The 21,422-nt window shown below is 66.2% G+C and overlaps 1 protein-coding gene across 4 annotated transcripts in view; it reads right to left on the bottom strand.

Annotated features, from left to right (window-relative positions):
* Positions 1–21,422, bottom strand: part of EEFSEC (eukaryotic elongation factor, selenocysteine-tRNA specific) — a 223,154-nt gene that overhangs the window by 54,580 nt on the left and 147,152 nt on the right. Inside the window, exon 7 of one of the 4 annotated variants that reach the window (XM_059076708.2) lies at positions 19,835–20,236. The exons of 2 other annotated variants lie outside the window; for them this stretch is intronic. In XM_059076708.2, the coding sequence (XP_058932691.1) occupies positions 20,064–20,236 (173 nt within the window). In that variant the 3' untranslated portion in view covers positions 19,835–20,063. Of the gene's footprint in view, positions 1–19,834; positions 20,237–21,422 lie in introns of those variants that run through there. One more of the 4 variants, XM_067043322.1, reaches the window with a different exon arrangement.

Genomic DNA, 21,422 nt, shown 5'->3' with positions numbered 1-21,422 from the left:
AGTCTAGCGGGAGAGAGGCTTTCACCAGTCACCACGGGAACTAAGACTGTAGCTCAGAGGGGCGCCGCAGGGGCCAGACCAGACGCGGGGAGAGCATCTAGGCGGATTGCCCCAGATGGGCAGGTGCGAGAAGGCTGCCCTGGAGCAGGCAGGCGGGGTGGGGGGGGGGGGGGGCGCGTGCATCAGGCTGAGGGGCTTGCGTGTGCAAGGCGCCTGCAGCGGGAGGGACGTGTGAGCGTGGGGCAGGGCGGGGGGGCCTGGGAGGGGCCGGTCTGGCGTGGGCCAGAGCTCAAGGAGCGTGGGGTCTGCCATGGGCGCTGTCGCCTTGGTCTCAAGAGCAGTGGTGACACGGGAGGGTGTGAAGCAGGAGGGTGACATCGGTGTGGACTGTGCAAAGACCACGTGACGGCCGTGTGGCAAGAGGCTGACAAGGCTCCAGCACGGCAGCTGGACCCTCGTGTCCTGCACGATGCTGCCTCAGACCGGGGACCCTCTGACCACAAGGAGGTGACAACGGGAGCAGAGCCACAGGCCCACTGGCCGCACTCTAGTTCACGTCACTCAAAAGCAGCTGATCTGGGAAGGAACAGCCTAGCGCTGGAGCCGTCCTGGGACATCCTGCGGGCTGGGGTCCAGTCCCGGGGGTGCGGTGGTGGCCCCGTAACCGGAGCACAGCCAGCGGGTGGGGGAAGGAGGCCCGTCCGTCTCGACGTCACCCCGCTTGCAGGACTCCTGCCCCCTGCCCCCCCCCCGAGGCTCGGCCAGATCCGAGCTCCTGGTTTGGGGGAGGGCTGGGGGCCGCAGCAGCTCTCCCGTGAACCTGCAGTCGCGCCACGCCGCTGAGGGTCAGCTCGGACCTCTGTGAGAAGAGGGCCAGGGACGAGGGTCTCCGCGACTCGAAATTCTCTGGGGCTACCCCTTGTCCATCGAACTGGTGACAGTGACAGCAGGGCAGCTGCGGCAACCACGGCTTGACAGGGGCAAAAGGCGGCTCAGGTCTCCGAGCCCTGCAGGTGACCCGGTCTCCCCACCGGGCGACCCCAGAGCCGCAGAAGTGCCGGCCGAAGGTGAGGGAAATCCCGAAAGGGCAGTGGAGGCAGCTCCAGCTTCGGGACCAGGGGCAGCAGGAGGGGCCGCGGCCTGTCCCGCTAACTCCTAGTTAAGGCCTGTCGGGGCTCCGGGCCGGCTCCCACCCTCAACCGGAGCCGGGGCCACCCTGGGCCCCAGAGGCCACGGGCGGAGCTGAGGTGGGTGAGGGGTGGACTGCAGGAACCATGTCTTGGGTTTGATGCTCTGACCCTGGAGGGACTGCCCCTCCCAAGACCGGCCGATTGCCACTGGTCCAAGAGCGTGGCTTTCAAACGCAAAACAACCCGATCCAGAATGCACGGCCCTAGCGTCTCGTCTATGGGTTCTCCCCCTTGGGCCACTGTCCCCCTGCCCTCAGGCACCAGGCAACCTGGGGCAGCCCGTCTGTCCCAGAGCCCATGAAATCACTCAAACCAGCCAACTCGCCCTGCCTCGCCCACCCCTCCTGCAGAAACCGCAGCAAAGACTCCTGTCCCCGGTTCCAGGCTCCCCCCGCCTCCTGACCTCCCCGTGCTTTCCCACGTGGCTTGGCGTGGCGGGGCGTGGCGGGGCGTCCCCCTCATCAGGACCTGTGCTAAGAAAGGACCTTTCCAACGGCAGCCATCTCCTGACCCGTGGCCTTACTGAACCTCAAATTTCCCCTGAATCCACGCTAGTTTTAACTGTACTGGACGCCTCTGCGGCCCACGTCAAGTCCTCCCGGCCGGGCTGAGGCCAGCCGCGGCTCTGGGCGGATGCCGGCTGACGGCCCAGCTCGCCCTGGCCCGGAGCTGCTCTGACCCAGCGCGAGGACGCCCGCAGGGCCTGCCGGGCACTTGTGTACGTGAGCCCTAAAGTCTGAAGGCTGGTGGATAACCCTCACCTTGTCCACGGGGTGGGATGGGAGCCTATGGCCATGTCCCCTGTCGCCCCCTGGGGTGGACGGTTCTCAGCACGTCCCTCCAGGTTTCTCAGACGGCCTCGGTGGAGTCTGTACCCCACGGACCGTGGATCCACAGCACCTCCTCTGGCCGACTTTTCCCCTTTGCCCGCTTCACGCCCCCCACGCCGCCCCTGTTCCCCGGGGCCACTTCCCTCAAATGCTTCCTGCACGCAAACCCCATTTTTCAGGCAGATCCGAGGGCTGCCTTTCCCAAGGTCTGTGCTGAGATGAGGGAAGTCCTGTCTGCGGGGACTAAGGGCTCCTTCCGTGGCCGTCCCCACGGGGCTCCCGCCTAGAAAGCGTGGTGACCGCAACTGCTCCCTACGGCTGTGAGACCCCCCACGTTGATGGGTCAGGGGCCCGGCAGGAGAGAGGCGACCCTGAAACCGCTCAGGCGGAAGGATCTAACGAAGGGACCCTTTGGGGCGTGGATGCCACCGACCCGTGAGGGCGAGCTCGCCCAGCCAGCCCCGGGGCTTCCGGCAGGTCTGACACACAGCCAAGCCCGGGCCCACCTGAAACGTGGGCTCCTGAACAACCTCACACCCGGGCAGCCTCAGCCTGCCTGGCTCTTGGCTCTGGAAGCTCGTCACGTGCCCGGGCAAACCTTACCTGCAGCACGTCCAGCCTGGGCGGCCCTGGGCCTGCACCACCCCCGCCCAGGATCACCTCTCTCTGTGCCACTTGTCTCTCTGCAGGTAGGGAAGGGGGTTCAGAGAGGGCACCCGTGTGGCCCCCAAAGGGTGCCAGCAGCTGGGACCAGATGGGCCCAGACCCCCCCCGCGCCCCCCACCCCGTCTTAGCCCAGCCAACCTGCACGGACCTTATCTTGGTCATCTCTCGGGCCACCTGGACCAACCAGTCCTGCCAGAAACTGGATCTGGGCATAAAGGCCCCTCCCTGGAGGGGTGTGTGAGATAAACCCTCCACCTTCCACTGGTCTCTCCTGCTCGCCTGAGCCAGAGGGCCAGGGAGGGCCTGGGGTGGAGGTGCTGGGCTGCTGGCCTCCCCTCCCCTCCCCCACCGTCTCCTGTAACAGGCAAGGTTGAGTCTGTGCTGGGACTGACACCGACGCCCCTCTCCCACCAACCTCCTGAGTCCGCCAGTCAAAACTGGGCCACGGGAGGGGGGTCGCTGGGGAGAACCAGGAGGCGCCCAGGAAGAGGGTCTCCTCTCCATTTGTAAACACCGCCCTGACCCATCACATCAGGACACTGCTTCGCCTTCGTGGGAGCCTCCGTCACGCGTGTCCCCCAACGCGCCTGGCTTTACATGCTTCTCAGACGGGCCCGGAGGGGCAGGTGTCGCTATGTTCCCGCTTCCAGATGAGGAAAACTGAGGTCAGTTGCCAAAGTTGCACAGCCCAAGGTCACACACGGCAGGAACGCCCTTTCAAGATAAAGGCCTACAAGTGAAATCACTGGACCAAAGCTCCCGCAGAATTGCAAGCATGACTTGGACTGAGAAACGGTGCCAGCGGGGGTACCCGCGGGGGCACCCCCCCGGGAGAGGAGCCCTGCCCACAGCGCCCTGCTGGCGGCCACTTGCTTCACCTGGGAGGCGGGAAGAGGACTCGCTACTATGGCTGCTTCTCTTGGACCCCAAGCATCAGGTTCGCTCGTGCTGGTCATCTCCGCACCTTCTGGCCTGAATTCCAGGCCTCTGTTTTTTGCTAAGACAAGGGCCGGGGGCCACGCTGCCGCTGCTCCCTGCCTTGGGCTCCTCACCCGCAAAGTGGGGACAGAAGGTCCCAGGGAGGACGTGGTGACCCTGCCGGATGGACACCAGCTCCTCCAGGCCTGATTCCAGCCCAGGAACGCTTCTCCTCCCGGGCCTGGCCTCGGGCCTGACTCCTGACACCAGGCAGTAAATAACTTTCCATTTGATCACCTCTCTGGGTGAATCTTTTGCTCTGGGGAAAGTGGGCGTAGTACCCCCAGGCAAGGCCCCACCCGCCTGCCTGCCGTAGGAGGGGCAGCTCTGGGTGGGTGGGGGCGCCGTGGCATCTGGAGCATCTGTGCCTTTATCGAGAGCACGCCCCAAGGTGGGGTGTTTACACCCTGTGTCACCAGCCTCCCCGCAGCCTTTGAGCCCAGAGGCTCATCCCTGTCGCCCTTCCCTGGCTTGGGGCCCCGCCCTCAAAGCGCAGGTGGGAAGGCTGAGGCCGGCGGGGGCAGGGCTTGGGAGCCCACCACCCGCGGGGCCGGCAGGGGTCGGGGATGGCCACAGAGGCCTGCTCCGCTGGTCCTGCTGGACCGGGTCCCGTCCGTGTGGGAGAGGTGGGGGCTGCTCCCCAAATGCGCTCCGTCTGCAGCCCGCAGGAGAAACCCGCAGGTCCCCGCCTGGAAGGCCAGGAGACAGGCCCAGAGACGCCCGGCCACTGGAGCGGGCCGCGCAGCACCAGGGAGATCCGGTTCCGGCCGGAGGACAAAGCGGGCCTGGGGCCCGGCCCGGGCCGGCTTGGGGAGCGGGCGCCCCGGGTCAGCTGGGGAGCGGGCGCGCGCCGCCAGCGGGCATCTGCATGACAAAGCGCGGCGCCGGTGGGAGCGGCCCGAGCGGAGCCCGCCCGCGGCCGCAGCTGCCCCGCTAAGCCGCCGCCCCGCGCCCGCCGCCCGCCCGGAGCTGGGGGCCCGCCCGGGAGCTGGGGGCGGGGGCGGCACGCGAGCCCGGCGCTCAGCTGTGTTTGCTCGGGGGGCGCCGCGCGGGGCGGCGGGGCTGCGGCGCGGGACAAAGGCCGGGGCTGACCGACCCCGCAGGTGGCGAGGGGGAGGGGAGGGCCGCGGCCCCCAGTCGCCCAGGCTACCCCCGGCGTCGCCTCCCCGGCCTGCGTACCGGAGCTGCGTCCAGGCCCCTCCCCTGGACCCCGAGTTGACAAATGATGTCAGCATCCGTCCGTCCTCGCTTGCTGCACGCACCGCGGGCTGCCGCTGTCCTCACGGCCATGTACACCTGCCCCCCCCCCTCATGCATCCCCAACGGGGTGCCCGCGTCGTGTCCCCCCTGGGCCTCTGCTCCCAGCCTCCTCCTCAGCCGCTTTCCCTGCGCAGCCCCCCAGGCCCACATCTGCCCTGACCCAGCTTTCTCCACCTCCCCACCCTCCCATCTTCCAGGGGCCTCGACCAAACCTAGGCGTCTTTCTGACATCTCTCTGTGCTGGGTGGACCACTGAAGTCCATGCAGAATAGAGCCAACTGCTTCCAGCCCCACTGCTGCCCCTGGTCCAGCCCCCATGCCCCGTCGCCTGGACAGCTGCAGTAGCCTCCGTCCTGTCCTCCCCGCTCCTGCCCCAGCGGCCACCAGAAGGATCCTGTGGAAACCAAAGGCAGACCTCACCTCTCCACACCCTCCCTTGGCTCTCACCTTACTCAGGGGAAGAGCTGAAGCCCTCACAGCCCCAGAGGCCCACCTCGTCTCCTTCCAGCCCCACCTCCCCACCTCCCTGGCCCGAATCTCTCCCCTTCAGCCATACCTGTCTCCTAGTCATTCCTTGAGCTGCCAGGCCTTCAGGGCCTTTGCACTGGCTGTTGGCCCTGCTTTGATCACTTCACCCGATATCTGTGTGCCTCACTCCCTCACATCCTTCAGGCCTTTAGGCCGATGCCCCCTCTTCAGTGAGGCCCTCCTCGGCCACCCTGTGTACAACGTCAAGCCTTCCCGGCTCCCTCTCGGTCCTTCTGGCCACGTGGCATTCCTGTGTGGCGCTCGATGGCCGGTAAGAGGCACCAGGGCAGAGACTGTCTCTTTTGCCCGCTGCTACGACCCCCAAACCTAGCACTGACTCTGTTACGCAGAGGTGTTCAGTAAACATCTGCTGAATGAATGAATAACTTAGAGCACTTACCGCTGCACGGCGGCCCTTCGAGCCGGGTCCTGTCCCCTCCGCTTCACACGTGAAAGCCCTGGAGCACGGAAACAGCCAGCAACCTGCCCGGGGCCTCCCGACTAGGAAGCCTGGGAAGCAGGACTCAGTTCCTGGCGAGGTCTCAAACTGGAAGCCCCCACCTTGGTCTTGGCCCCCAGAAAGATTTTCTGTGGCTTGAACAGTTTCAGAAAAAGTTGAATCGGTGGTGGCCATTTAAAAAATCAAGAGGTTTTGTGTAAAAACCCAGACCGCCAGCTTTTTCCTGGAGAATCGGAACCTCTGGCCACACTGGGTGCTCAGTCCCCCAGGGGACCATGGGCTGGAGCTGGGCAGCGGTCGCCCCTCGGACAGGGCGTGGGCGACCCCACTTGCCCAGGCTCCATCAGGCTGCTTCCCGCCCAGGCCCCTGTCCTGTGAGCTTTCGCTCCTCTGGGCCTCTGCCCTTCCGGGTCACTCTGCCTGGAATCCCGCCCCACGATTCTCTGCCTGGCCGCCTCTTCCTTGTCGCCCAGGCGGGTCTTAGCCCAAAGGTCCCGTCCTCAGAGAAGCCCTCCCTGATTACGCCGGCTAACGACCATGACCATCGTCTGGAATCACCTCATCCAGCTCTGGGGCACGTTGTCCGTCTTCCCGGACAGAATGGCAGTCCCAGGAGGGCAGGGCCCGGGTCCGCCTGGCCGCACCTGTCCAGGAAGGACAGCACCTGCCCCTGCGGGCGCCTGTTGATTGACCGAATGGATGAGGGGTTCTCCTTCAGCGCCGCTGGCTCTGGGCCCTTCCCGAGCGCCTGCGCTCACGCCTGTGCCCCGCCGCTCTCGGCAGCAGCTCACGGGTCGGGAGGCACGAGGTCGCGGGCCCCTTGCTGGCGGGACGGGCCTCAGTGGTTTCTGGTTCTGCGACCACCTTGAGGGGCTCGGGGGACCCTCTCTCCCTTTGCCCCCAGCTCCCCTGGCTCTCGCCACGGACGCGGGGCCCTCCCGGAGTTCCAGGTGCAGCTCGGCTCCCGCCCGCCCGCCCGCCGGCCTCGCTCCCGGGCGGGCCGCGTCGCCGGGGAGCCTTCGGGAGGAGAAGGGCGGGCGGTGGGCTGAGTGGCGTGTAGGCCAGAGGTCGGGCCCGGCTCCAGCCGCTTCTCCCTGGGCGACCGTGAGCAACTTCAACCGCCTCTCGGAGCCCGTCCCCCCCTCTGTGAGCCGGGACCCCTGCCTGACCTGAGCCACTTCCGGGGCTCACACACGGCCGCCAGCACGCAGCAGGTGCCCGGGACGACAGCGCCCCCACCCCGTGTGCGACGGACGCCTGGAGCCCAGCCCACGCCCGTGCTCACTCGTGTGTGTGTGTGTGTGTGTGTGTGTGTGTGTGTGTGTGTGACCTCGGGTGACTCGGAACCACGTGTGTGAATGTGTGTGAGTGCACACGTGTGAGTGGGTGTGGCCAGTCCTCACCGGCCAAGGTGAAGTGGGTGGGAGCTGGCTCGCCCGCCCCTCCAGGTAGCCCTGGAGGCAGGAGTCCGCTAGGGCCCCCCAGCTGACACCGGGGTGGGGCGGGCAGGTCGGCCTGAGCCAGAAGGGACTGGCTGGTGTCGGGGAGGGGAGCTGTACCCCAGGGCAGTCAGTTGCCAGGCCCGGCCCTGCCGGCCATGCTCCAGGTCGCAGGGCCAGCGCCCGGGGAGGGCGGCTGGACCCTGGCGTCGGTCACTGCAGCCCCGGGAGCCTCTCCTCTGACCGTGCCACCGATGAGGTCCCCGGCAGGGCAGGGCCCAGAGCCCGAGCACTGGTCCTCACCCACCTCGTCCTCTGCCTCAGGGCTGCAGCCCGGCCTCGCAGCTCCCACTCCGGCACCGTGCTCTGCACCCATGTGACTGTCCTCCCACCGGACTGGGGGACTGCTGAGGGCAGGGAGCCTCTCATGGTCACGGCCGTGGGGAGGCAGGACGCCAAATGCTCATTCAACTCACATCCAAACCTCCGTCGCTCGCTGGCGGGCTGCGTGGGCTGCGTGTGTGTGTGGAGATGTGGCCATCCGCGCCCGCGGCGGCAGCCTCCGGAGCTGTCCTGGGCCCCCAGCTTTCAGACGGGCTTAGAGGGCCACACAGGCTCCGCGCCCAGCCACCACCCTCCACGTGGGAGCCACGTCCCACCTTCAGCCCCAGAACCAAAAGAATCTCCGCGCCCCCCTCCCGAGAATCCAGGCGTGGCTGGCGGTGGGTGTCTGGTGTGCACCGTGTCTCTGCACGGTTCCTGAGGGCCCCAGGCCCACCCGCCTGGACCCGCACAGAAAGCTGAGGCTCCGCTGGGGCCTGCGTATCCCCACGGGCCTCTCCACGGCTGCTTGGCCTGCCTCGGGCCCGCCAGCGGCGGGCGAGCCAGAGACCCCAGGAAACGCCACCCCTGCCGCTGCTCAGGACCCCGGAAGGGACCCGGGGGGCCGGCCGGCCCTGGGCACGGTGGACCGAGGGTCAGCAGAGGAGGCCGCCGGCCTGGCCCTGTTTGCAGGAGCACTGAGCCCGGGACAGAGGCACAGAGACGGAGACAGTAAAGCAGGGAGAGACGCTCCCACACTCTGAGCTGTCGGCTGGTGGTGGGACCCGACTGGCAGCCGCGGTCTTCTCGGATCCCGACTCAGGACGTAGCTGTTCACCCCCGGCCCAGACCGGCCCGAGTCCTCACCGCCTGACTGCCCGGCGTGCGGCTGTGACCGAGCGTGCACCTGCAGGGCTGGCGCGGGCAGTGGCCTCGGGACACGCGTGGAAGAGTGGGGGCAGGTCACCGCCCGCCTCCGTGTGCACGTCTGTCACCGCGTCCCTGCGCGAACGGGTGAGGCTCAGCCCCGCCGCGGCCTCCCGGATGGTGCCGCGGGGCTGCCCGAACCCCGGAGCTCTTGCGCGGCCGCGACCCCAGCCCTGGACCCCGAGTCGGGAGTCCGGGCTGCCCACCCGGGTGCTTTTGTCCGTTTCTGAAGTGACAAGAGACACACAAAAGGGCTTTTAATTAAATCAAAGGAAGGGGAAACGGGCCAGCCGGGCCGCTATTATGTTACCAAACGCGAAAACGAAAACTTATTTTTTAAAGCTCTGGTATTAATTTGAGATTATTCAGATAGTTAATTAAAAGTGCAGCATGTGTTAAATATTATTTCAACAAAGATTATCATCGGGCCTCCATGTAATGTGATCCCTGGGCTTGCGGAGCTTTATGCAAATGCTCTGCGGCCAGAAGGAAGGGCCCGAAGCGCCGGGTGGCGGGCCACTGGCTCACCGCAGGGGTGGCCTTTGCAGACACAGACGGAATGGCAGCCAGGGCCCCCTGTCCGGGCCCTGGGTGAGCAGGGAGACCACCGGCCATCCTGAGCCTGCTGGCCAACAGCGGGCTCCCCGAAAGTTGTCCGGGAGGCACCTGGGCCTTCAGGGGACACGGGCACACACGCCCGCAGGTGTGCGCGGGGTGTGGACGCGTGTGTTGCAGATGCCATCGCGAGACTGGCTGCACACGCGGCCGGGGTGTTGGCAGTGCGCGTTTGCGCTGGTTCCTCCGTCAGTTACGCGTGTACTCGTGCACGTGACACGCGTGTGTGCACCTGGGCACGGGGTGCGCGCCCACAGCTGGCCCCGCGCACGCCGTGTCACCTCTCGCTGCCTCAGTTTCTCCATCTGTAAATGGGAGCCGTTACAGTCCAGGCCTCACGGGGAGGATTAATGAGGGTCGCGTGGCGTGAGGCACAAACACCGTCCTTGCACGAACAGCACGAGAGCCAACGATGCCAGCGTGCGCGGAGTTTTACGTTTACGCACCCACGTTTAAAAAAAGTGCAATTAACTTTTGTATTTTATTTAACCCGGTATGTTCAAAACATTGTCGTTTCAACATGTGATCCACGTAAAAACGGATGGCCGTGGTAGTTTGCATTCGTTTCTGACACTAAGCCTTGGAGGTCGCTGTGTATGGGACCTGCAGGAACCTCCGGCCAGACCGGCCGCATTTCAGGTGGACCTCGCAGCTCTGAGCCCCGAGGACGTGGGTGTCCCCCGCCCCCCCGCGCCTTCGCTCGCCTGCGCTCCCTGGCCTCGGACGCGCGGGCCGCTCCTGCCCTCTGTCGGCGCCTGGCGGCAGTGCAGCGCCCACGGCTCGCCCCGCCCGGCCGGATCCGTCCCCGCCCCGCAGATGGCCACAGCACCCCGCCCACCGCCAGCCTCCATGGTACCATTTCCCACTGCGGGCTCCGTGGCAGATGGGAGGGCAGAGGCGCAGAGAGGACCGGTCATCCGCCCCGGGTCACGCAGCAGGACCGCAGGAGGGACCCCAGCCGAGGCTGGAACCCAAGTGTTAAGATGCTTCTGTGGGTCCCACTGGGTTCCTATCCTGGCTCTGGCCCTCTTGGCTGTGGTCGTCACAGTTCCACAGCTGTAAGCGGGAGGGGGGGCCGGGGGGACGGGACGGTAATCCCTCTGATCAGGGCTGGGTGAGGATTAAGAAGGAAGACGTCTCTGAGGTTTTCAGCACATTCAGAGCACAGAATGTGCCCAGTAAATCCACCACGGTCACGGCACCATGACAGGGCACGCCTGCCTCAGGGCCTTTGTACCTGCTCAGCCCCCCAGATCTAGGATCGGACGGCTCCCCTCGTGAGGGAGGACCTCGCTGACCATCCCCTCCTCCTTGTCACCCTCAGGGCCTGTGTCACCACCCAGCCCGAGCCTGCGTGTTCCTGAAGTCTTCCTGTTTCTTGTCTGCCTCCCCCCATTGGACTGGCAGCCCCACGAGGGCAGGGCCTCGCCGGTCTTGGCCACGGCCATCCCCGACCTGGCACAGTGCGTGGCCCTACGCAGCTGCCTGACGGCAAGAGCAAGAAAGCCGTGTCAGGAGGGGACGCGGCTTGGTGGCCACCAGGGAAGTTAGACGCCGCTCACCACACAGCCCAGCGTTCCACAACCAGGTGGTAACTCCGGAGACATCAAGCTTAGGTCCACACAAAAATTCACCAACGAGTGTTTGCAGCGGCATTATTCACAACTGCCCCACGCTGGAAACGCCCCGGCTGTCCCGCAGCTGGTGAACATTCGTGCAGAAGAATCTACCGGCAGCCAAGGGAACCACCGTCCAGACACTGGACGCGGGTGGACCCAGAGGCGTAAATGCGGCCATGTGGCACGTGACGCTCTAGATGACACACAACTATAGGGACAGAAAACAGACCGGTGACTGCCAGGAGGGGTGCCACGGGTGCATGAAGGATCTGGAGGGGGGCAACTTTTCTGTATTGTGACTGAATGTGTTTTTCGAAACTAACAAAACTGTACGTATGAAAGGGTAATTTTTTTTCTTGATGCAGCAAACAATGGTCTTTAAAAACAGAGCTGTAGACTTTCAGAGTCTCAGGTCGACTCAGTCCCTACTGCTTTCCGGTCCCAATGGCGAGCTTTGATCCCCCAACCCGGGAAAGCAAAGCGGGGGCCGGCCTCCCGCCTCCTGAGCAGGGCCGCTCCACGAAGACGGGCGGGCAGGGGGTGTGCAGAGGCTCAGCTGCAGAGCCTGGACGGTTCCAGCAGCTTCCCCCACTCCTTGTTTCCCTCGCTGGTGCTGGTGGGAGTTCATTGTGTTGTGCTCTGTGCATTTTTCACATGTTTGAACTATTTCCTTAATAAACACGACAAATACTAAAATGATTTAAGACAAGAACAGCAGGATTCCCACTGCAGAATCCTACCAGCCTGTCCTGCAGCCCTGGGAGCCGAGAGCCACCGCGGGTGGGCACAGAGGGCGGCAGGGACCAGGAGCCAGGCTGTGTGGGTGTGTCTGGGTGTCGCTCACCCCCTGCCACAGTTCCAAGCTCACCGCGCCCCTCAGTCCCCGGGCAGCGGGCGCCGTCTCCCCACTAGGCAAGGCTCTGGCCAGAACCAAACGGTGCGGGGACTGCCACCCAGGACTGGCCGTGAGGTGGTGAGGACAGTCCTGGAGCATCATTCGTCAAACAATTTTACTGACATGCCATAAAGCTCCCCGCTTAAAGTGTGCAATTCAGTGGTTTGAGCATATTTACAAAGTGGTGTGACCATTACCACAATCTAAGTTTAGAACACTCTGTCCCCAGAAAGGGAGCCACAGCCACTAGCGGGCAGTGCCATCCCACTAGGTCCCCCAGCCCCTGGCAACCGCAGAGGTACTCCCTACAATTATGGATTTACCTATCCTGGACACTTTTGTACATGGAATTTCAATTTACCATCTATGACTTTGCTATCGGGCTTCTTTCACCGAACATAATGTTTTCGCGGTTCATCCGTGTTGAGTCCGTATCCGTATTTCATTCCTTTGGTTGGCTCATCATAATTCACGGCATGGTAGGACCGCCTTTCGTTGATCCATGCATCTGCTGGTGGGCATTCGGGTCCTCTCCACTGTTTGACTGTCCCAGCTCACGCTGCTCTGAACGTTCGTGTGCAAACGCTTTTGTGTGGACGTATGTTTCCAGTTCTCTAGGAGTGGAATTACTGGGTCATGTGGTAACTTCATCGCTTAGTTATTTTTTAACAGCTTTATTGTGATATAACACACACCACACAATTCACTCATTTAAAGTGTATGATTCAATGGCTTTCGTATATTCACAGAGCTGTGAGTCACCAGCTGTGAATCACATCCAACACCACGATCAATTTTAGATCATTTTCATCACCCCAAAAAGAAACCCTCCACCTCCTGACCGCCACCCTCTTCCTCTCATCTCCCAGCCCTAGGAAACCGCCAGTCTCTCTCCTGTCTCTACGGATTTGCCTCTCCTGGGTAGTTCATGCACGTGGACCCGTACGATACGGCATCCTTTGTATCTGGCTTTTTCTACTCAGCACAGCGTTTTCAAGGTGCATCCATGTAGCAAGCATTGGTACTGCATCCCTTTTTATTATTATCATATTATCACTGAATAATATCTCATTTAAACATATTCCACGGAACGATATTCCAGGCAGTGTGTGGGTGCGCCCACCACTTTTTCTCCGTTCATCAGTCGATAAACATTAGCGTTGTTTCCTCTTTGGGGCAATAACTCTGTTTCACTTTTTAGGAAAGACCCCAACTGTTCTCCCAGGCGGCTGCCACAGAGCGTTTAGTGAACATCTGCTGTGCTCCCCTTTCATTCATACCACTATCCAGCAAGGCAGGTCCTCAGAGCCATTTCATTTTGCCGTGGCACAGAGAGGGTGAGACACTTGCTCCAGGCCTCACTGGGTCCCGCGCTGGAGCACTCGCGGAGTGCAGACAGGACTTCGGAGGACCGCCGGCGAGGCAGCCGGCACCCCCCGTCCCGCGCTCGGACCGCCGTCCCCCTGGGGCAGCGAGCGGCCCCGGCTGTGCTCGCTCGGAGCTTGTAGGGGCCGGGAGGGCAGCTGGATCACCCTCCCTGTTCCTGGGCCTCCGCGCCCTGCTGAGGGCCCGGAGAGGGCGGAGGAGGGGACAAGTCTGAGGACGCGACGCCGGCGCCCGGGCACGCGCGCGTGGGTGGCCCCCTCTGGCCTCCCAGGACTCGGCAGGCCTCTCCGAGGGGCGGCTGTCGGTGGCTGGGCCTGGACAGGCCCCAGGGCTGTCGCTTTCTGCATGTGTGCCTGTGCTTGGGGTGCCCCCAGTGAAGGGTGCAGGGTCGTGGGGCCGTGGGGACCAGGCCAAAGAGGAGGGGACACCTCTGGGGCTCCAGCGTGTTTCCCTCCGGGGAAGCCCCGGGTGAGTTCCAGGCGGGGCTCCGTTAGCCGTGCCTGGCGGGGAGGCTGGGGCTGAGGAAGGACCCACAGGGAAAAGGGAGTCGGGCCTGCGCACCTCTCCCCTCGGGGACTCTCCTGCCTCATCGACCGTGGCCGTCCGGGCCTCAGACGACGTGAGTCGTAGCCTCACCCGCCCTCCACGGGCACGGAGCAGGACAGCACGAGCGCTCTGAAAGGGGCGCCAACACAGAGCCAGGGGCCCGAGGGGGACAGGCTGGGCACACAGGGGTCCTGGAGCCTCCAGAGGCTGCCCTCTCCCAGGGAGGCCGTGCGCCCAGGCCTGGAGGCTGCCCCATCTCGCGCCACCATCCCCCCCCAGCCCACCTGCCGGGCTGAGCCCTCTTCCCGGCAGGGGCTGCTCTCCTGTGTGCAGTGAGGAAGGAAATTGCAAATTAATCTTTATTTCCATCTTGGAAGAAAACCTTAATTCTCCGCATGGAAATGCTCCTCGTCATCTCAGGGAATCAATTATGGGCTTTAATTGCAGTCAGTCCTGGCCAATCGGAGTGGGGCCGACCCCAGGGACCCTCTCTCTCCTCCCCGTCTCTGGGGCCCTCCACTGGATGTACTCAGCTCTCGGGGCCCGCCCCCGCCTCTCCTTCTTTCTCCGTCTCTCTGGGCGTCTGTCTCGCTCTTTCTCTCCCGCCGTATGTCTCTGCCTGTCTCTCGCCGTCCCTGGCTCTGGCTCTGCCCACTCCCCACAGCACAGGGCTCAGGCAGGCCCCCCAGCTCCGACGAGCCCCGAGGGACCTCCGCCTGCAACCTCTCTGGCCTCCGAGCTGCAGCTTCAAGGCTGGGGCTGAGGGGGTGACTTACTGGCTCCTCCCTGCCCCCCAGGGTCTTCTCAGGAGTCACCTGCCATCCTACACTCAGGCCTGCAGGTGACCTCGGGCTGGCCGTCCCTGGCCAGGCCCGGGCCCCATGGCTTCGCTGTGTACAGCAGCTGCCCAGAGGCCATGGAGAGGCTTCCGGCCCGGGCGGGTGGGCGGCGCCCTGCCCGGAACCCAAAGCCTCAGTGTTTCCACCCGCGACGGGGGCACCCCCGGGACTGGGTCTCCTCCCACCACCTTCCGGCCACCGGGAGATGCTTGTCTGTCTTATCAGCGGTGCCCTGTGACTGACAACTGTTCCTCCTTATCAGCAGCCCACCCGGCTGTCCACAGGGTAGGGCGGCCGTGGCCTGCCTGCACGTCCACACGCACCTAGACCCCCCGTTCCCCGGGCCAGCTCTGCGCCGGGACCTGCTCCACAGGGTTCCCCGTGCTGGGGGGCTGGGGCAGGGGACCAACCCCGCCCTCCTGCCTCAGTTTCCCTCTGCCCCCCTGACCTGCACTCCCACACCCTCCCCAGGGTGGGCCCACTGAGCCCCACCCAGTCAGGCAGGTGGCCGGCGAGGGCCTGGGTGGCGGGTGGGCGCGTTTCCCTCGACCCCTGAACACTGAGAAGCTGAGAGATGCTGCCGATCGGAGGCCGGCGTCCCCCGTCGTCCGGAGCCACATCCGATTAGGGAGCAAACTGCTCCGTCTCACCCCACACCTGCTACGCAACAGCCTGCCCACACCTGCCTGCCACCCAGAGGCGCCTGGCCCGCTTCCGCGGGACCCTGCCCTGGGCTGCGCATCTCAAGCCACGTCCACTGCCCCCGGCTCGGCTCGCACGTCCTCTCCTGCCCGGGGCCGGCAGAGCACGCCCCGATTTCCCTCCTCTCCAGCTTGGCCTCACACGAGCGCTCCGCTCTCCAGCCCACACGGCCCCGGGTCCCGCGTCTCCCAGGGGCTGCGGGGTTGGGCTCGGGAGGCCCAGCGAGCTCGTCAACGCGTCCCACACCCGTGCCCACCACGGGGCTCCCGCCTCGCGGCCGACGTGTGACCGCGGGGAGGTGCGCCAGGTGTCCCGGGTCCCCTCCCTCTCGCCGCCTCGCGTGCTTCCCAGTGCCCAGGCGAGAGGCCACGCTGCCTCCCCGCCCCGGCCTTGGCTACGGCCCCCCCTTGCTGGCCACCTGCCTCACGCCCCTTCCCGCCGGCCTGTGCCCCAGCAGGCCCTCCCCACGGCTATCTGAGCAGCCCCTCGAGATAAGGGTGTGGGGGGGGTGCTGGTCAGCTTCGGGGTGGTGGTGCTGACACTCCAGGGACACGGTGAGGAACTGGCTGGGAGGGGCAGGAGCTGGGAGGGCCCAGGATGGGTCAGGACCTGGCTCTGTGGCCCAGCTTTGGGAGCCCTGGGAAATCTGGGCTCCCAAGGGCTGCCTGGAGCCGCAGGGAAGGCCTGGTTCCTGCACCCTGCCGGCCCCACCCCCACCGTTCCGGGCCCTCCGGCGGTGCAAGGACAGGCCCCCAGAGACTGCAGGGGGCGTTGAGAGGGTGTGATCACACCAGGGGGGGTGGCAGGCGCCAGGGAGGACCACGCGGGGAGGAGGGTGTGGGAGGGGAAGCCAACCGGACGCCACAGGCCCCGCGCCGGCCAGCTGCCCCTCCGACCCGCCCCCCTCGGCTGGCGGCACAAGCGAGGTCCGTGCCTCAGGGTGCGGCAGGTGGGAGGGCTGAGCTGGGCCTGGAGCCGAGGTCATCCGTGCAGGCTGAGCGAGACGTGGACGCCGAGACCCCAAGGCAGAGGCAGCGCGGGCGGGGCCCGGCCCCCCCACCCCCGTGAACGCCGCTGTGACAGCAGTGCCCAGGCCCAGGCGCCGCGCCGGTCACCTGCCCGGCTCGGCGGGCCGGCCCCGGGGCGGGGAGCAGAGGCCCCGGGCCGAGCAGCACGGTGGCGCTCAGCAGCTGGGCGCCCGCCCCGCCCTGTCCGGCGGTGACTGGGAGGAAAGCCTGGAGGCTGAGTCCGGGGGGCGTCCCTTGAGGGGCGAGGCGGGTAGCCGGCCCTGCCCAGGTTGGCCGGGGCTCCCAGTGGGCCTTTATCTGGAGCCCAGCTGTGGCCGCAGGAAGTGGCCGTTTCTCTCTGCTGCACCATCTTCCCCACCGGACCCGGTGATACCGCTGGGGGGTTGGGCAACACCTTGTGGGTGCACGACCTCTGACCTGCTGGCCTGGGTGGGGGGTGCAGGGCCGCCCCCGCCCCGCCGCGCCCAGCGCTCCGGAGGTGCTCGGTAAATGCCGGATGATCAGCTCTGGGCTTCTTCCAAACTCCGCCCCGGCCACCAAGTTCCAGCCCCTGCGCCGAAGCCCCAGACCTCCTGAACGTCCTCTTCTTCCCCCCAGGGCCTCAGGGCCTCCGCCTGCTCGGCCTCCTCTGCTTGGCTCCCGTTGGCCCGTCACCGGCCACCGCTGGAGTCCTCCTCCAGCCCACGAGGTCCCCGCCCCTCGGGCGGCCCTGGGATCCGGCCAGGAGTGTCCAGTGCTGGTCGGAAGTCGGGGCGGGCGGCGGGACCGGGGGGTCTCGAACGCTGATCGGACACCCTCTCCCTGCCTCTGCCCTTCAAGGCCTCTTCTCGGCCCAGCCTCCTTCCACAGCTGCCCCCACTGCCTCCCGGCCCCGCCACGGGCCCTCAGCACAGGGGACGGTGCTCCCGCAGCAGACCCCTCGCGTCGACCCCAGGGTCGGGGGTCAACTGCCCCCAGGGAGCACGGCGCCCCGTCCGCAGCGTCCCTGCTGCCTGGCTGCCTCCCAGAAGTCAAGCCCTGGCACTGGCCCGAGCTGCCTAATTAGTGGCTCGACTCTGTTATCAGCCAGGCACTAATTGCTCTTTCTAATCAGGCCTGCCAGTGTGGGGGGGGCCCTGGAGGCCCGGGCAGGGCTGGAGGCAGGCGGGGGAGCCGTGACCTCGTCCCTCCTCTCGCAGGCCCCCCGACTCGGCACTCCCACCACAGCCCCCACTCCTGCCGTCCCCTCTGCCGAAGTGCCCCCCACCCCCCGCCCCAAACTCCTACTCTCGCTTCAAGGCCTCGCCCAGCTGGCCCCTTAGTCAGAGGCTTCCTCACCCTAGTCATGGCCATGGGGGACAGACATGGCTGAACTTGGAGCTGGGAGGCCCCCACCAAGGAAACCTGGAAATTCTATGCCCCGTGAGGAGGCTGGGGAGGCCTGAGGCCTGCATCACCTGAGGGTCCTGGGTCACCTCAAGGAAGCTCTGGGTCTGCGGAATGGGGGTGATGAGCCCCACTCCCAACCCACCAGGTCCTGGGGAAGAGGCCCAAGGGACAAACTGGCCCTAGACAAATGCGTGTGTGTGTGTGTGTGTGTGTGTGTGTGTGTGTGTGTCCACCCTGTGCACACTGGACCTGACACCCACCTCTTCACCAGACACCCAGCCTGACAAAGCCTCCGCAAATGAGACACACACACCCAGAGACCAAGATCCGTGTGCACACCCAGACAAAGACGCACGTGCACACACGCCCGGCCAGGGTAGGAGGCCTGGGAGAACAGGAGCTGCCCCTTCTCCTGCACCGGGCCCCCAGGGCTTCCCACTTTATCTGTCAGATGTATATTAACCCAGAAGCCTGTTTCCATCAGAGTCTCAATTCCAGAGACGTTTCCAGATAAGCCTTATCTCGTTGCTGGTGCATTAGCCCCGCCAGGCCAGCCGGGCCTGCGGATCACGGCCGCCCCTCCTGCCCCAGTCCGTGGCAGGGCGCCTGCCCCCGACTTCATTCTGGGGGGCCAGGCGGACAGGCCGGCCCCCGCCCCCCATCAGTCCACAGCAGGGCCCCAGGGCCCAGCCGAGGCACTGGCGAGGGGGGCCCTGGAGGTGTCCGGAACAGGGCTTCAAACCCCAGCTCCAGCTGAGGCAACGGCTGAGCCCCGGGGCTGCCCCACCGGCCACCCCTGCGGGTGCGTGAGCATATTCTGCGACTTCACGTGCACGACGGTGCCGCGGTGGGCCCCACACGCCATAGCCCTCTCTTCCACGACACGTGGAAGGTCCGGGGGTGCCTGGAGCCAAGGGAAGGGGGACACTGCTCCGGAGAGCACCAGGCGCCGGCCCCCACCCTGCCCGCCTGCCCGCCGCGCTCCCCCTTCAAAGGCTGCGCCCGGCCGGCCGGCGCGGCTCGGGTGCTCGGGTTTCGAGCGATGCCAGACCTGATAGCGTCCCCTCCTGGGCCGCTGGCCACGCGGGCAGGCTCACTGCACCCTGGCAGCCCCTCCCTGTCCCGCGGCTCGGCTGCCCCCTCCTCCCCGGGCCTTAGCTCCCTCGGCCTGAGCCCGCCCGCTTCCCGGGGCTCCGAGGAGTGCTGTCCTCAGGCGACATGTGGGCACCTTCAGGGGTCCCAGAGAAGTGGCCGAGTGGGGGCAGTGCCGGCGCTGGGCTGCCCACACCACTGCTGAGGGGTGCTCAGACCCCCGGTCTCCCGGTGGGGAGGCAACGTCTACTGGTCCCCCTCCCATGGCTGCAGGGACACGGAGGCCACAGCTGCTCTGACTCTCCTGCCTGACGTCTGGGACCCTGTGAGGGCTGCCGCGGGCGGGCAGGCTGCCACCGCTGTCGCCGGCACCCACGCTGGTGCTGGACTGGGGCTGCCCGCCGCCCAGCACGGCCACCGCGCACAGGCCTGGCGGCTCCACAGCGTCCTTCTCTGCCCGGGGCCCTTGGCTCCAGGGCTTACCAGGCCCAGGTCATCTGATTATGACCCACCCCTGTTAATATTTTGAAAGCCGTTTTTGCAAATGAAAGCATAATATACTGATTATCAGGGTAAAAGGGAGGCCTCTGCGTCCACCTGGAGGCCAAATAAGGGGGCTCTGGAACATGTGTTCCTCCTGCAAATGTCTTTAAAAGCTCTGAGACCCCCTCAGTCCGTCAGCTCTGCCGCTTCACCCTTTTCTGTGTATGGCCAGGTCGGGCTGCAGGGTGGGGCGGCTTGAGGTACAGGGGGCAGAGGAGCCAGGGCGGGGCTTGCTGGGGCCCGGCTGCAGGGGCTCGGCACAAGGCCTGGGGACTCCCGGTGTTCGGACGCAGGGCCAAACCCCCCGGCCTGCCTCCTGCCCCGAAGCACTGGCCTGGCACCCGCTGCTCCCAGACACCCCTGGGCGCCCTTCCTGGACTCGGCTGCCCGAGGGCTCCCGGACTCTCTCAAGGCCCAGGAGACCCGAGGGGCCACCGAGCCTGACCTAAGGGCCTGACGCTTTGTGGACCCCCTCAGCCCAGTGGGTCCCCCTCCCTGAGCCCTGCTCTCGGCAGGAGCCCTGGCAATTCCCGACGTTGCCCTCGGGAGCAGACCTGGGAGGGTGGCGGGGGGACCCCCATGAAATCACAGAGAGACCAGCGGAGTGGGGAAGCGCCACGGGACATTTATTTGCAGCTGGCAGGCGGCGGCCGCCAGCCGGGCAGCCTGGGAGACCCTGGCCGCGGGCTGTGGAGCCGAAGCCCGTTCCTGCACGGTGCTGTCCCCTGGTGGGGGGTGCGGGGGCTCCAGGGAGAGCCTGGAGGCGGAGGCACGTGTGGCACTGCGGCCCCCGGGCCTGGGCAAAGGTGCCCTGGGGCGGCCGGCGGGCACTCAGGGCGACTGGACCATGCGCTTGAGGGCGTCGAAGACGTAGCGCTTGAAAGACAAGCTGAGAGCCACGTGCTGGACGGGCTCCGGCTGCTCGGCCTCCTCCCCTCGGCCGGCGCGGCCCCGCTTCCTGAGGGCGGGTGTCAAGATCCTCTTGGACTCGGGGCTGAGGCCACCTGCGTGAGGCACAGAGGGAGAGCCTGTCACTCTGCCACGCGCCACCGCGGACGGCACGCGTGCTGGCCCAGCTCCACTCTGCCCCACGACTCAGCCACGCCCCCGCGCCCTCCGTGGCGGAGCCAGGACCCCAGTGCCGCCTTGGGCCCGCCCCCCTGCCTCCCCAGCGAGCATTCCGGCCCCCTCGCCGCACTTGTCCACGCCGCCGGCCCGGCTGGCTTGGAGCTCAGCACGGCTCCCACCTGGCTCTCCTGGTCCCCCGACCACCCACCCGCCCCGCACGCAGGCCCCTGCGGGCCGCCCCGCGCTCGGTGCTCTAAGCGGCCCCGCTGTTCGCGGCGCATTCACGCTAAGTCTCTACCCTGAGACTTGGCACCGGAGGCCCCCCGGGCTCGGCACCCCCCAACTCCCCTGGAGATGCTCTCCCTGCCCTGCTGTGTGCCCAGGGGGTGACCTCTGCGGACGGCATCCCGGTTCTGCCAGAGGACCTCAGTGGATCGGAGGGCGGAAGGAGGGAGAAGTGGGGTGTGGTCCCACTCTCCTTGGCCAGAGCTCCTGTTGGGGTCCTTCTCCCTGGGCGCTGTCGGACGCTGTCCCCCTAACCCCAGGCGGGGGCAGAGCGGCCCCCACAGCTCACTGGCTCCTTTGAGCACCCCCACCTCGGTACAGACCCTCCGTCCACTCCCTCCAGCCGGACGACCGAGCGGACACCTGCTGCCTGCTGACACCCCGACGCCCACCCGGCCCTTCCAGCCCCATCGTCCACTGCTTTCGCGCTTTCCCGGCAGCCCTGAGGAGCCCACGGCCGCTCCCGGGCTGCCCTCTGCCCGTGCTGTTCCTTCTGCCTGGGACACCCTTCCCCTCCTCCGACACCAGGCTGCTGTGCCCCCTTCTCCGGGGCCTGTCTTTACGAGGCGTCTGCCTGGGGACAGCACGAGGCGGTCTCTCCGTGCGCTGCCGGCCAGGGTGAGATCACCTGGCCACCCCAAGCGTACGGGCCGAGGCTCCGCACCAGCGGGCACCCCAGAACGAGCCGCCCCCGCCCTGTGACTCCCACGAGCGTGCTGGGAGCAAGGCGGCAGGGCTGAGCTGAGGGTGAGCCTGGACGGGGCAGGGAGGTGTGCAGACGCCACACCCCAGGGAGGGGCACCAGCCCCCGGCCGCTGGCCAAACGAGGGTCCCGGC

Source organism: Kogia breviceps, chromosome 10 (assembly GCF_026419965.1).
Source record: "Kogia breviceps isolate mKogBre1 chromosome 10, mKogBre1 haplotype 1, whole genome shotgun sequence".
Classification (NCBI taxonomy): Eukaryota; Metazoa; Chordata; class Mammalia; order Artiodactyla; family Physeteridae; genus Kogia; species Kogia breviceps.
Note: the sequence above shows the minus strand (reverse complement) of the source record. Positions and strands in the feature narration are given on the sequence as shown.